At 38.0% G+C, this 16,486-nt stretch overlaps 1 protein-coding gene across 8 annotated transcripts in view; it reads left to right on the forward strand.

Moving 5' to 3' along the window:
• Window positions 1-16,486, forward strand: part of CDC14A (cell division cycle 14A) — a 181,632-nt gene that overhangs the window by 64,928 nt on the left and 100,218 nt on the right. For 6 of the 8 annotated variants that reach the window (XM_017547617.2, XM_017547619.2, XM_017547623.2 and 3 more), the window contains one exon: window positions 5,762-5,841. The exons of the other annotated variants lie outside the window; for them this stretch is intronic. In XM_017547617.2, coding sequence (XP_017403106.1) covers window positions 5,762-5,841 — 80 coding nt within the window. The remainder of the gene's footprint in view (window positions 1-5,761; window positions 5,842-16,486) is intronic. 8 annotated transcript variants of the gene reach the window in all.

Consider the following 16,486-nt stretch of genomic DNA (forward strand, 5'->3'; position numbering starts at 1 on the left):
TGGGCAACAGAGCAAGACCCCATCTCAAAAAGAAATCCAATAACCAAAAACAAAAAAACAAAAACCCCTCCAGTGCCAGAAGATATCAGGTATGTTTAGGGACGGGTAAGGAGTCCAGGCTAGTGGGTAGTGTTCATTTGAGGAAAAATGATAAATTCTCCTGAAAAGGGAGGCTGGGACGATATCTTGGCAAAGGTTTGGCAGTCTGGGCTGGGCTTTTTGAGCAGGGTTGAGACTTTCTGAGCCGTGCTCTGGAATGACTGGAGTAGGCAGGAGGTGTAGGCAGAGAGAAATGGTCAGTACTATAGTAGTGGTAAGGGTTTGAAGTAACGTGATGATGATTGTCGTGGAAGAAAGGTCCAGGTAGTTCACTGGGGAGCTAATGAAATTTAAGAGTCAGGGCCTTTTCTTGCTCAGTTCCCTCTCTCACGTTATTGGAGGGACAAAGTTTTGTAAACCTTGAAAAGATGTTTGTATCTTCCATCTTCACTCTCCCAACAATGTGTTTCAGCCTCCCAAACCTGGATCTACCCCACAGATGAAAGAAACTGTGGACGGCTGAGAGCAGTAGCTCATGCCTGTATTCCCAGCACTTTGGGACACCAAGGCAGGTGGATCACTTGAGGCCAGGAGTTTCAGCCTGGCCAACATGGCAAAGCCATGTTTCTACTAAAAATGCAAAAAAAAAAAAAAAATATATATATATATATATATATATATATGGCTGGGCGTGGTGGCATGTACCTGTAATCCTAGCTACTTGGGAGGCCCAGATGGGAGGATGGCTTGAGCCTGGAGGGTGGAGGTTGCAGTGAGCCAAGATTGCGCCATTGCACTCCAGCATGGGGGACAGAACCAGACCCTGTCAAAATGAAATGAAATGAAATAAATAAACTGACTGTGACTGTGGAGAGAGAATCAGACTGGGTATTGACTTGATGTGGGTATCACCAGTGATGGAGAGGCCAGGGTCAAAAATGGCTTTTGAGAATCTGGGCCTGGCTGACTAGGAGGAATCCTTCTTAAGCAAGGAGGATGTTGGGAGCAGCCAGTTAGGGGGCAGTAGTTTCAAGCCAAATGAGTGTTCTGCACTGGTTAGCTTCAGCAGGGAAAGAAACATTTTCTTCTTAACATCTGCCCACCCCCATCCTCAATTGCAGTCTTGCAAGCAGGATAATTTTAAGTTACATGGTGCTAAGGAAAGGACACAGCATGATTGCTGATTAATGGGCTACAGCCCAAAGCACACATCATAGTGATGTCTTTGTAATGTCCACATTTAGTGTTCTGTGTATGCTAAGCCTAGTTGTCTGAAACTTGTGAAGGAAGTCTCTCCCTTTTTGGTGTAAGTCTTCCATATTTGGTAAATCTTAGTGCTTCTAGACTATTTTAAAGTTGTAACATCTGTTTTCTGGAAGTTGTATTTTGAAGGAATTTAATTGATGCAGACATAGTTGGAATGCTAATTTCAAAGCTATGGTGTCAGTGTTCCAGTGGAAGCACCTACCTGGGAAAGGCTATTCTCAGCATTTGATTCCTGTTTTTTAAACAAGTAAAAAGTAAACAAATAAAATTGAAGAATGCTCTTTCAGATGGCCAAAATGAATCCTCAAGAGTATTTTCACTTTCCAAGTCACAAAACATAAATATAATTAATATAGGAGCACAGATTTTGCTTTATATATATTATACATATAATATATGTATAGTGTGTGTCTGTGTTGTGCTTTGCAGAAAAGCTTCTTTTTTTGTAGGAAACAACAGCACCTAAAAACAAAGCAAAAAACAGTAAAGTTTGAGGCAGATGTCCCCAGAGAAAGACCATTTGCAAAGTCATGACTGAAAGTCTGGTTGAGACTTCTCTATGAAGCCATTTGTTTTAAGAATCATCCCTCGTGTATCAGAGAGATTGAATTATCTGAGTATAGAAATATAGTTGTAAATTCCAAAATGCTTCTGAAATTCACATATATTATTTTTGGGCAGGCTTTAAGGATTTAATGACTGCAGAATTTAGTTTAAAAAATGATTTAGAAGTATTTGCTGATGAATTCAAAGAGGATTCTATATAACTTCTTATGTTGATCTGGTGTTCCTCTATAAAATTAGCACAAATATGATACTTGTTACATTGTTTTGCAAGGTGTAGCAAACACAAATATTTAAAATAAGTGAGGTATTTTAATATTCATTTATGTATAGACTCGGGGGGGGGTTTCCATTTGTAGCAATGATATAAAACATTTTACATCAAATTGATTTAAGTTAAAAGTAAATGTCTGTTTAGAAAGAATGGTAGTGCTTAGTGGTACACATGGGAGAAGTTGGGAAAGTGCATGATTAACTGAAGTTTGAACAACATTGGCTTACTGGTAAACAATATAAATTAAGCTCGTTTGTAGTAGGGTAAATTTTATTATGCTGTTTAACAAAATCTCCTAGCTGTTGATAATATATATGTTAAGATACTGGCTCTTTAAAAACCTTTTATTAAATAAACTAAAAATTATTTAGGTCCTTGGTACCTGGAAGTTAATTAAACAGAAACAAGTCACTTTAACTGGGTGACTCCTGCCTCAGTTAAAAGTGTATGTTAAATGCCATATTTATTAATATGATGTCTAGGACTTCTTGGCAAAAGTAGGGCAATTTTATCAAAGTGCATGTGCCACTCACTAAACTGATGTGGTACACCAAACTGTGCAAATGCTTGTGTTAAGTTGTGTTAGAAGTTTGGGGAAATTTTCTGGTTTGGGTTTATATATGTTAACACCTAGTGAGAAAAGCAGACAGCATATTATTTCTTTCCCCTTAGGAGCAGAAAAGGAAAAATCAAAATATTTAGAAGAAGCTTTGAAATTAACTTCATTCAGAAAATATTTTTATGATTCTGCTGAGAGAAGGCAAAAATATTTTTAGAAATATTAGAATATCTGGTAACACATTTTTGAGCATTAAATATAGATTTTATTTTTAGAACAAGTACACAGGAAGTTGCATAACTAATTTAATTTACATTTAAAAACAGATTTGTCTATGTAAAAAAGACAATGTGTTGATAGTAGAAAGATAAGCTAGAAAGTTCCTCTTTCTCCTTCTGATCCTTCCCCAACCCTTTTCCTTAAAGACGACTGTAAGCTGTTAAGTTTGAAGTCACCTAAGTTTTAAAGTCAAATGGAATGAAATGGCATTTAGGAACTTGGAAGAATGGAAAACTTTTTTCCAGACCTATGCTACCAACTGAGTTTATATTTTCAGGCAGATTTGATGGAATTGCTGTGGGCTTTGGAGTCAGCCCACTGTTTGAATTCTATTTTCATCTGAGAGCAACAATGCAAGTTTGGAAAGTTCCTTACCTTTTTAAATAAATGTCACTTTTCTTCTGAACTTTCATGTAGCCTAGTCTGTCTTTCTCCTCTCTCTTTCTATTTTTAATAAGGAGACATGTCTAAGAAGATCTGGCATAAGAATATATGACATATTTTATGATGGAAAAATGGAATTTGGTATTTTAATGACCCAGCAAGCATTCATGCAGTAATGCGCTCGCTCATCAGGAGAACATTTCCCTACTTTGCCCAAATACTACCTTCAGGTTGTGAAAGGTCAGCCTGTAAAAGATGCCCCAGGAATCTTCCTGGAATTTAGATGGCCTCTGTTGGGTTTCACCTTGCACTTATTAATAATTGAGCACTGGGATAAAAATAAAAACAAAGGGTCTCGTCTTACAGTGTGAGAACATGGGCCATGTGTGCTGAAACATGCAGGTAAGATGAGGAGCAAAGCCCTGTGGGGTAGCCAGTCTAAAGAAGCATTTCACGTGGGCTGCTGCCGCCCTCTTGTAGAATGACTACCTCAAAATTAAAGCAAATTAACGTAATTGCTCCTGAGGACGAAAATGTATTTTTGCTTTTCAAAGCTTGTTGTCTAGGCTTTAATTATCTAATCCACACACAGAAGCTTTCTACAAGCAGCCTTCCCTTTTAGCAGCCAGCCACCTTTCAAATACGGCAGCATCTTTAGGCTTAAGAAATCGCTGCATTATAACTTGCTCTGTTGCATAACCCACCCCTTAGGGTACGGTAAAACCTGTTGTAACGTTGGTTACTGAAAACGGTCTTTAGAGCCAGTGTTGGTTAAATGGAGTTTTGTAATTATTTGAGCTGCAACTAGAGTCACGAGTCTCCATTTCTAGAATCTGTGCCCCTTGTCTAGCAGCACTTTTAGTTATTTCCTTTCCATTACTTTTTGTTCCATATTCAGCAAGCTTTGGTTGGTGTTCACTTTATCAGACCTTCATGTTTACTTGCCAAATGAATATGGGGTTTTGTTACTAAGGTTAGAAGTATTTTTAATCTATTTATTTTTCTTTCTTTAGAAAACTCAGATTGGACTCCTTTTCTAGTCCTGAAATATTAATAAGTAGACATGTAATATATTCCTAGTGAAATAGCTTAAAGCTCAAAGAAGCTTTGTAAGTAGAGGAAAACCCTGCTGTTAGGAACTGAGACTCTGCCATTCTTGTCATTGAAATGCATAGGGTTTTGATGATGGGACATGTTAAGGAAATAATGCCACTAATTTTTAGTAGAGAAGGTTGTAGGAATTAAGCTCATTTCTAACTAAAGAGGAAAAGGACCAATGCCATCGGCTCAGAATTGAAAAATCAAATTGCTCTTGGAATAAAACCAAACTCTCCCAGTGGTTTGTATTCACATTCCGGCCAGTACCTGGCTTTCTCTTGCACCCTCTCCCCTTCTCTCAGTTGACCACACCGATCTCCTTTTCCTCCCACTCACCAAGCTCCTTCCCACCTCAGGGACCTTGTCTTTGTCATTCTCATGCCTGGAAAGGCCTTCCTCCTTTCTTTTAGCTGGTCCTGTGGCTCTTCCCCTCCAGATCTCACCCTGAACATCATCCAGAGACCCCTCCCTGACTACTGACTCAGGTAGCCCCTTTCCAGGCCCCTGTTTATTTCCTTTTCAACACTTACCTTAGACTGTATTAATTTTTGTTAATTATTGTCTTTGCCCCACAAGTGTAAGTTCTGTTAAGTGAGGTGCTGGTACCTGACACAGTGCCTGGCATATGCTATATACTCAGTATCTATGTAGATTACATGGAAGTTGCTCACTGGTTTTAAGGGCTTCTGTTCTGTTTGTGTCTTTGTTTAAGATCAGTTTATCTTGTTGGACCAGAGGGATTTAAGTAGCTTTAGTATCAAAATCCAAGATAATATGTTTTCCAATACTCTTACCTATACACATTTTCACCCATTTTATTGTGATTTTATTGAGCACACTGGGTTTCCTCAGAGTAGGCAGAAAACTCAGTAGATACCCCATAGGTATTGTGCTCACTGTGAGAGTTCTTTCAACACTTACCAGGCACTGAAATAACTCGCGGCAGATCTTCGATGAAGGTCAAGGAGATGTGCACTGGTCTTTGGTGAGCACATGGTATATGATGAGGGTACAACTGTCCCTGCCATTGTATCAGTTCAGTGTGGCTTTGTGAAGAGCCCAGGTTGGCCTCTTCATGGATCTGCCCTCTGTCTCTAAGCTTACCCATGGAGAAGACCAAGGCTGCTGCTCAGCTTCATGCTGAAAAGGAAATGTTGGCAGGTTGTTGCTTTGTGAAGATCAACACTATCACCATAACAGTTGTCACTCTAAGCGGAGGAGGTGACATGCAAATTTGGTGAGTAATTAGTTTTGTGTCATTCTTTGGTGTTCTAAATGTTGCTATTTATCTGTCTTAGGTAATCTATTTAAAGAAGACACCAGAAGAAGCCTACAGAGCACTCCTTTCTGGCTCAAATCCCCCCTATCTTCCATTCAGGTATAACTCCTGGTGAGACTTGGGTTGGACTCTTGCTGCAGAGCTGGATACTTGACAGTTGGGTTATAGTGTTCTTTAATTGTCTTAAGATGATAACCATGATGTTATATGGAATGAAATGAGATGGCAGTTTTTATTATTTCATTTTGTAGAGTTTTTTCCCCCTAGCTAGCAAGAATAAAATAGCTTTCTTCTTGTAGGAATTAATTTTTTTCCTTGAATCCTTTCTACATCTTTACAGTTTATGTGAAGCACAAAGAGTGCCCGATTTATAAGCTAATAACCATGTCAAAGTTTGTTGGATTTCATTAACCTACGTCATTGATTCATCTGTTGATTCTTTCATTTCATGAGTTCTGGCCACATGTCAGAGGCTGGGGGTATAGAATAAGACCCTCTAAGATTCTTCAGAAACACATGTTTAGTGGGGACCCTAAATCGCCAGTTTGGCACACAAATCTGACTGACATCCCCAGGAAGCCTTTCTCTCATTACTGTGTTTTCTAAGTATCATCAAAAGGGGATCTTTAACAAATTTGGGATGAACTTGAGCTCATTTAAAAAGTAGAAGGGGTCTGGGTGCAGTGGCTCACACCTGTAATCCCAGCACTTTGTGAGGCCGAGGCTGGCTGATAGCTTGAGCCCAGGAATTTAAGACCAGCCTGGGCAACATGGTGAAACTCCATCTCTACTAAAAAGACAAAAATTAGTGAGGCATAGTGGTACATGCATATGGTCCCAGCTGCTCAAGAGGCTGAAGTGGGAGGATTGCTTGAGCCTGGGAGGTTGAGGCTGCAGTAAGCCAAGATCACCTCATTACACTCCAGCCTGGGTGACATTTCTCAAACAAATAAATAAAATAAAAAGTAGAAGGGACCATACATCAAAACCCCCATAACACCTCTGCTAGAATTCTGAATGATTCTAATACTTTTGCCTTTTTTGCTTATGTGTCCAAATCTGCAAGCATGTGTATTGCTTATTATTGTTATATTACCATCATTAGCCAACACAATGAGAGAAAGGAATGGGAGTGACAGGGGAGACTCTGCCTGTCTGTCTTCCTCTTTCTGCTGTAAACTCTCAGAGGGCAGGCCCCAGCACCTTACACTTAAATACATTTTTAGTAAATATTTGAATGATACAAATTCAATATTTGAATACATTAATACATTAAGACTAAATCCCTTAAGACTCAAGGGATTCTCATTCTGCTTCTGAGATCATAGGAGATAACTGTTAGGGTAAGACATAGGGAGGGGAGAAGCAACACCTGTTGTGCTTAATGAATGTGAAGTCAATGAGTAAGGCATTGGGCTTGGGACCCTGAGAGGAAAGTATCCGGAAGCAACCTACAGCCTGAGCTAATCAGCCAGGGAAGGGCAGATAAAAAGGGATGGGTAATGTAGATGAGAGTTTTAATGGTGAAAACAAAGCTTATTTTTCCTTCCACTTCTAATGGCTCAGATACATTGAAAGTCCTTTGTAAAATATAATCCTATTTTTTCAGAAAGGGGTAATAATGCCAATAATTCTAAGTTCTAAGCAAAGTGGTTAGGAGTATATACTTTGGAGGCAGAGACACTTCAAACAGTTTGAAGTCTTATTCTGCTTTTTGCTGTCTATAGTAAATAAGTGTAAGTAACTTGGGGAAATTACTTAGCCTGTCTCGGCCTCAGTTTCCTCATCTGTAAAATGGCTTCAGGTCTAAACTAAGGATCAAATGAAGTCATACATTTATCCCTCTGTCTAGTGCAATATCTGGTTTTTGTTTTTCTGTTGTTAGCATTATACTATTGTTACTATTAATAATATAATTAAAAGTAATAGTAATTATTATTATGGAGTCTCGCTCTGTCACCCAGGCTGGAGTGCAGTGGCACAATCTGGGCTCACTGCAATCTCTGCCTCTTGGGTTCAAGAGAATCTCCTGCCTCAGCCGCCTGAATAGCTGGTATTATAGGCCCCTGCCACCATGCCCGGCTAAGTTGTGTATTTTTAGTAGAGTCAGGGATTTGCCATGTTTGGCCAGGCTGCTCTTGAACTTCTGGCCTCAAGTGATCCACTTGCATTGGCCTCCCAAAGTGCTGGGATTACAGGTGTGTGCCACGGTGCTCAGCTGAGAACTAGAATTTTTAAATAATAATACCAGAATAGAAGAAAAGATAGTAAGATTATTATTACTACTTAACATAGAATTAATTTCACTTCTATATAAATACTACATTTATAGCCTATTTTTCTTTTTTATTTTATTTTATTATATATATATTATTATTATTGCACTTTAGGTTCTGGGGTACATTTGCAGATCATGCAGGATTGTTGCATAGGTACATACATACCTGGCAATGTAGTTTGCTGCCTCCATCCCCCTGTCACCTATATCTGGCATTTCTCCCCATGTTATCCCTCCCCAACCTCCCTACCCCTCTGCTGTCCCTCCCCTAGTCCCCCACTACAGACCCCAGTGTGTGATGCTCCCCTCTCTGTGTCCATGTGTTCTCATTGTTCAACACCCGCCTATGAGTGAGAACATGCAGTGTTTGATTTTCTGTTCTTGTGTCAGTTTGCTGAGAGTGATGGTTTCCAGATTCATCCATGTCCCTACAAAGGACACGAACTCATCATTTTTTATGGCTGCATAGTATTCCATGGTGTATATGTGCCACATTTTCCTTATCCAGTCTGTCATTGATGGGCATCTGGGTTGGTTCCAGGTCTTTGCTATTGTAAACAGTGCTGCAGTGAACATATGTGTGCATGTGTTTTTACAATAGAACAATTTATAATCCTTTGGATGTATACCCAGTAATGGGATTGCTGGGTCAAATGGAATATTTTTCAAATAGTTTTCACTCAAACACTTTTATGTAAATATTTGAAAATATAAATACACTAACATAGTTCAGAAATTTACAAAATCTATAAGAAGGTTTAAGTGAAAGTTCTTCCTCCCATCCTTGATCCTCATCTGTCTAGTCCTTTCCAGGTAACTTCTGGTATTAGTTGGCTTGATATCCATCTAGAATTTCTTTATGTACATATAAATAAATAAAGATATGCATCCATTTCCTACTAAAAGTATGTCCTTGAATGTAACTCTAAGTTCTATCTTTTTAATAACTTAGAATACCAAGAGCTATATTTACATGAAGCTGCATTTCTGAATATAGACTCTTCATAAACCATACATTTGAGGCCAATAATGCCACAAAGTAGTGCATTTATAATTGCGTGAAGAATTTAGTTGAAAGAATACTACTAGTTTTCTGGAAACTTAATTATTTTACTATGCTAAGATAAGATGTGAGTTGTTTTTAGTCTATAGCTCAGGCGAACTGAGACTAATGGAATCCTATCAAGGATCATCCTCATGCTAAATTCTGGACGGCCATCGTTGCATTGGCCTCCATTATAATCTGGGTTCTATTATCCACCAGGTTTCTTAAATAAAATCCCATTTCTTATTAAATTACACTTTTATCTTCATTGTCTAGATTTTTCCAACTGCTGATATATTAACACTTTTAATTAAAAATGAGAAGCCTTAAAGAAATTTCTATTTGAATGTAATTGTTTTATTTAAAATTTTAAAAAAATGAAGATGGATTTTGAAGGCCTGTTGAAGTGTGGTTGGTATGTTCACGTACACTTTTCACTGAAATTCCTGTGTTCTCATTTGTGCTATATATTTTAGTTTCTTTCCAGTAAAAAGAGTTTTATGGCCACTGTGAATTTAAATCATGCCGGTTTTCAAAATTTTTTTACTTTGCAGGTCATTTCCGTAAAGCCTCCCTAATTTTTCTGGAGAGACTTGGCAGATTCTTTGCCTGTAATTCCCTATTACATTTTATGTATTACAAGGCCACGTACAACATTAAAGCGAACACCTTGTGTTATTATTATTTGTTTGCATGGCTGACTCCTCTTGAGGGCTGTGGTTGCTTCTTTTCCTATTTTGTCCTGAGGGAGCAAGTATATTAAAATGTATTTGTTACTTTTTCTGTGCCAGTCATTGTGATGGTCCTGTGGATCTAATGATGTTTAGGACAGCTTGGTACCTGCTGCAGGAGAGCTCAGTGTATAGTCTGTATACATGTGTAGTTGTGTAAAACAATTACAGTGCTTTGTTAGTCAGGAGAGAGGTGTTATGGGAATACTGAGGAAGGAGGCTTAACTCTGAAATGGGTGGGTGAGAGATGTCAGGTGTAGGCCCCATGGAATGCCTTTCATGTTAGGATGAAAACTGGAGAACAGCAATCCAGGTACTGATTTTAGGTACTATATTTATTTATTTCTATGGCATAGGTTGTTTTGTATAATGTTACATTAGGTAGGATATGTAATATGAAGTTAACAATATGGGTACATTATTATAACCAAGAGGATGATCTGATTGTATTCCTACTTAGATTCTATTTACCTAGTTAAAATTAACAACAAATGAGAATTGGGTAGCTTTGCTGCCTATTGTTGATTAAATTTAGTCTAGTCGACTTTAGAGATAGTTGAATTCCTGGCTTATGTGACAGCAACAAGTGTTGTGATGTCACTTGTGAGTCAGTCTTAGGGTGTTCCATTGAATTGTAGTTGTGTCAAAAACCATACTTCTCACTTTTACTGAGAATAGCCAATGTGTTGATTAAGAGTGACTTTAGCTGAAAATCAAGGGAAAGGAGTGTTTTCCATCTTCCTTAATTCTTTGAGTCACCCATCTTCAGTGTTGGCTTGGCAGTTGGTCTTCAGGGGAACAAGAGGCCTTTCAGTTCTGGGGTCAGAATCAGCAGAGTTGGAATTGACAAACGGGGTATGAATCTTTTTAGGTTCTCTTCTTTTCGGTGTACTACTAAATTATAGTGTGTACTACTGAGCAAACAAATCATATTAATCTCAGCTCATCTAAAGTCGCAGGAGATCACTGACCCTTAGTGGAATGTCCAGATTGTTTTCATGGCAGTCAGTGGCAGTGGCTTTCAAATCTACATTCTTGGGTGCTCACAAAACAGTATTTGTGAACATTTAAAGTCCCACAAAACATCAAAAATATAACCAATCTAAATTGTACAAATCCTATTTAAGATGCCTCTTGAGCTTTTAAATTCATTTTATACTTATTTGTTTGTTTATTGGTCCATATGTATCAGGTTGGTAAGTTTTTAAATATTGGTGATGATTCCTAAATTTGCTAAAAGCCAGTTTTTAAAATGACATATAAAATTAAACAGGGAACAAAATTATGCTGACAATAAATAACATCCAGGGACCTAGTTTTGAAGACATATCCAGAGAGCATGGCATGAAAAATCATGACAGTCCGGAGGTAAGTTTAGGCAGAGTATTTTGCTGACATTAATGAAATAAAGCTGGTTGAACATTGGATGTCCTGTTCCTTTAGTTTTTTCTGAAAGCTTGTAGAAGAGGCTAGAATTTACAGGTGTTTCTCAAAGTTATGTTAATCCTCAAACTTAATCTGCACACCTGGGAAGCTTTAAAAAACTATTGATCCCTAGGTTCTGTGCCCAGAAATTTTGCTGTAATTGGTCAAGGGTGAAGTCAGAGTATTGGGATTTTGAAAAACTGTGTACATGATTCCAATATGCAGTCAAGATTGAGAACTTCTGCTCTGTAAGATGTAACATGGCAATATATATATATATATATATATATATATATATATGAAGTAAATTTAAAACTCTCCATCTTAGAGATTTACAAAGCACATTTCCATTTTAAAGATTTTGAATGTTTCTGAGTAATGAAGTAACCTGTTTAGCTCTGCATAGCCCAGAATTTTCCTTTTTCTTTTTCTTTTTTTTTGAGATGGAGGTTTCACTGTGTTGCCCAGGGTGGGCTTGAACTCTTGGGCTCAAATCCTGTGTAGTTGTGATTACGGGCATGCACCACCGCACCTGGCCCAGAATTTTACAACGTACTGTTTTTCCTCCTTCTGCCCCATACTTTCCATTAGTATCCAGCAAGAGCTCCTGTTCTGAAACACTCTGAGGCATATTTCCTGATCCACACCTGTGTGGAACAAAAAAAAATCTCTTGGGATTAGAATAATATGCTAGCTTCTGTGGAACATATTTTGTGCTGTTTCCTGAGAGTCTTAGAAATAGATGGCTTATCAAATAATGGTATTTTATCTAATGTGAACAGGAACATCCAAGTTTTCTCGCAGTTGTGAGGCCAATCTTCTCTAACAGAAAATCCATACACCTCTCACTGGCAATCCTTTAATGACATCTATCATTAAAATGGATGCGTAATGTTTGTATTGAGGGAGGTGTTTGTTGTGTTTTGGCGGATGACCCTTAGTGATATCCCAGTTGTTGAGCTCTGTGGCTGAGTCTTAATGGGAAATCGCAAAAGTAATTATTTTAGATCTTCTGGGCATGCCAGAACTTGCAGGTCTTTAAACAAAGGCTCAAAAGGGTCAACCACTTAGGACTTGGCATTAGGCTGCGTTCTTTTTCATAAAGTAAACATGTGCTGCTAGATGTTATATGTCATCATAAAATATATTTCTTTATATAAAACATTGAACCAGATTTTTTATTAGCTTAAATATGATATTGTGATTTTTGTCAAAGTTTGTTTAGCAGTTAACTGTACTTCAAAGGGAAAGTTCTCTTTACTGTGTTTTTCTCTTGAGTATCAAAATATGGAAACAATATTTTTACTCTTTTAAGATGTTCCTTTCATTTTCAACTTTTCCTCATTGTTTTAGTCTTGATCTTTGGGGTCAATTCTGCACCATGGATTTTTAATAAACTTTTGCTTTTGGTGCTTGGTTTGATGGAAGGTAATTTGCATTAGTTTTGACTAGTAAGGATGTGTCAATTTCCTGAGTGTTGAAAATAGATGTCTGTTCCAGCCCAGACTGTTGAATCCATTCTTTTTTTTTTTTTTTTTTTTTTTTTTTGGAACGTTTTTTTTTTTTTTTTTTTTTTTTTTTTTTTTTTTTGAGACAGAGTTTTGCTCTTGTTGCCCAGGCTGGAGTGCAGTGGCACAATCTCTGCTCACCACAACCTCTGTCTCCAGGGTTCAAGCGATTCTCCTGCCTCAGCCCCCTGAGTAGCTGGGATTACAGTCATGTGCTACCACAGTGCTAATTTTTTGTATTTTTAGTAGACATGGGGTTTCTCCATGTTGGTCAGGCTGGACTCGAACTCCTGACCTCAGGTGATCTGCCCGCCTCAGCCTCCCACAGTGCTGGGATTACAGATCAATTACAGACGTTAGCCAGCATGCCCTGCATGTTGAATCCATTCTTATCAGCTGGGGCATATTTTGAATACGTTCGACCACAGTGAAAAAGGACTCTGTCAGAGTTTCCTTGCTAAAGTGCTAAATAAGCTCCAGTATACAGGATCCGAGAAGAGAAACAGCTGTAAATGTCTCCATGTCCCATTAACTACTGACATGGAGGTGGCTTGTATCTATTCTATTTTTTTATCTACCGGAACAAGAAGGCGCTTCAGTGATTTGTGTTGTGACAATTTGCTCAGACTACTTTTTTCCCCTTATTCCTACCAGATTAGTTTTACCAAACTTGGTGAAGTGGAGTTAGTGCCAAAGTTTTGTACTTTGTATCGTATATTTCCAATAGCCTTAGTTGATAAAGATGGTTTTGAATAAGATAGGAGTCATTTACCTTAATGAACATAGTAATAGTTGTTATTTTGATGAATGTTTATTATGAAAAGCTGTTAAATACCTAAGTTAAACCCAATTTCCCATTATTTTTTATTTTTAAAGAAAAATTATTGGCGGGGTATGGTGGCTTAGTCCTGTAATCCCAGGTCTTTGGGAGGCCGAGGCAAGAAGATCACTTGAACCCATGAGTTAGAGACCAGACTGGGTAACATAGTAAGACTGGTCTCTACAGTAATATAAAATAAAAATTAGGTGTAATGTTGCCCATCTGTAGTCCTAGCTGTTTGGGAGGTTTAGGTGGGAGGATTGCTTGGGCCTAGCAGTTTGAGGCTGCCGTGATGTATGATCGTGCCACTGTGACAGAATAAGTCCTTGTCTATGAAATTAGAAAAAGAATAGAAAAATTAGTGGTTGAATGGGTGTCAGTCAGATGTTGATAAAATACCCAGAATACAGGTCTTGGTCTATTTTTCTGGTGCGATTGCTATTTCTAGACAGATTTTATTCTGCTGATTTCATTGGCCTTGTAAGCCATGACTTAGAATTGAATTTTCACTTATCTCTGTTTCTTCAATGAGCAAAATGATTCATGTACAGCCTTATGTTAAATCTGAAAAGCTGAGATTCTGTGTTCTGTTTTTTTGTTAGGTACAGGCGGTCCTGCCTCCTGAGGCATGTGGTTTTGCTCTTTCATGAATGGGAGATGATTTTGTCCTCCCTACTAATTCTCATTAGTTTTGTCTTGCAGGTCTCAATGATATAAGTGCTTTCTTTTACTGTAGCTGGTACATATATGTCATAGATTTGTTCAGAGGCTGGAAACTAGGATGTACTTTGGACAGCTGTGTAAAGTATTTTGGGCATTGTCTGGTTCTGAAGTATACATACAACATAGTCTTCAGCTGAAATGTTCAGTATGGCAGCTAGTAGCTACATGTGTTATTGAGCACTTGAAATCAGTTTAGTCCAAACTGAGATAGATTGTAAATTTAAAATACATATTGGCTTTCAAAGATTTAGTATAAAAGGCGGGGTGTGGTTACTCACAGCTGTAATCCCAGGCCAAGGCCAGGAGTTTGAGATCAGCCTGGACAACATAGTGAGACCCTGTCTCTCAAATAAAAAGATTTAATGTAAAAGAAAAATGTAAGATATTTATAATTATGTTGATTAATGCTAAAATGAGAATATTCTAGATATATTAGATGAGCAAAATACACTATTAAAATTTACTTTTATCTCTTTATTTTAATATGGTTATGAAAAAAATTTAAGATTATACATGTGGCTCTGTTTTGTGTCTGGCGTTATATTTCTGTTGGACAGTGATGATCTAGAGTATTTTTGCTATTGTACAAAGCTCATAATTAAAGGTTGTTTTATATACTTTCTGCCTTATTTATTTGTTCTTAGAAACAGGGTCTCACTCTGTTGCCCAGACTGGAGTGCAGTGGCCAGATCATAGCTCACTGCAGCCTTGAACTCCTGAACTCAAACAGTTCTCCCACCTCAGCCTTCTGAGTAGCTTTGCACCACTCCTATATAATTAATTATTATTCTTTTTTTTGTAGAGAGGGGGTTCTTCCTATATTGTCCAGGCTAGTCTGAAACTACTGGGCTCAAGCAATCCTCCTGCCTTAGCCTCCCAAAGGGATTGCAGGTGTGAACCATCATGCCTGGCCACATTTTTGCTTTAAAAAGTCAATAATTGTTACCACCAGAGGTGTTCAGGCGTAAGTTAAATGAACTCTTAGTAATGATCATTTATCCATTTCTGAATTAATTCATTCAGCAAAATCTATAACATACTAATTTTCCCAACACTGTACTATACTCTGGGCCAAAACACATAAAGGACATGTTTCCTGTCCTCAAGAAGCTCACCATCTTGTGGTGGTTATGAGGATGGGATCCAGTTCAGTGCTTGTAATAAGGTTCGTAGATAACCTTTATGATCATCTCCAATTCATTGCTCTGCAGTTTTGTATACCTCTTAATTATTTGTTACCCAGAGAATTTAGAGAATCATGGACTTAAGATAATTGTGGATTACAGTCATTTCCAATATTTCTTAGTCCCTTTTCTATCAGCTCTTTTTGTGTTTTTTAGTGTAGTCTCCACATTGTAGACACTGTGCTTCTGTTCTCCATTCTTTCTTCTTCGAATAGCTTCATTACCAGAAATGCTTTCTTATTTTGTGTAAATATGTTCTTTCATCTCTGGTTTCATCTCCCACTATTAATATTTATAAGGGTGCTTCATTCTGAATGATTTCTTAGATTCTCAGATTACAAGCAGTTGTATGTTGGTAAAGTGGCTCTATAAGTAAAAAGTATTTGCTGGTTTCTGTGGTACAATACTTCCACCACTGCTGATTTGGGCTCTTAAAATTTCTGAATATTTAACAATTGACTCTTGAGAGCCTATGTAAGACAGTACTGGGACACCAGTGAATCAAGCTTTTTCTTTTAACGTTTAATTGTGGATGGTGATTCTAGTTTTCTTAAACTTAATTTTTCTCCTGCTGTTTTTCTGCAGAATAAACACTAAACACAGAATGAAAAGTCCCAGTTGCTCTTTCTATTTAAATATTCATTGATTTAGTTTTTCATTCAAGAAATATTTATTGACTGCAAATTCCCCCTACGGTCATAGTTGTGGATTTTTATAATCACTGTGTAATAGCCGTATGGTTCGGTTGACTAGTATGCCAGACATCACATTTAGAAAGATAGAATTGTGGTCAGGCACGGTGGCTCATGCCTGTAATTCCAGCACACTGGGAAGCCGAGATGGGCGGATCACCTGAGATTAAGAGTTCGAGACCAGCCTGGCCAACATGATGAAACCCCATCTCCACTAAAAATACAAAAGTAGCTGGAGTGGTGTGTGCACCTGTAGTCCCAGCTACTCGGGAGGCTGAGGCAGGAGAATTGCTTGAACCTGGAAGGAGGAGGCTGCTGTGAGCCAAGATCATGCCACT

The sequence above is a fragment of the Cebus imitator genome, unplaced genomic scaffold (assembly GCF_001604975.1).
Source record: "Cebus imitator isolate Cc_AM_T3 unplaced genomic scaffold, Cebus_imitator-1.0 Scaffold199, whole genome shotgun sequence".
Taxonomy (NCBI): domain Eukaryota; kingdom Metazoa; phylum Chordata; class Mammalia; order Primates; family Cebidae; genus Cebus; species Cebus imitator.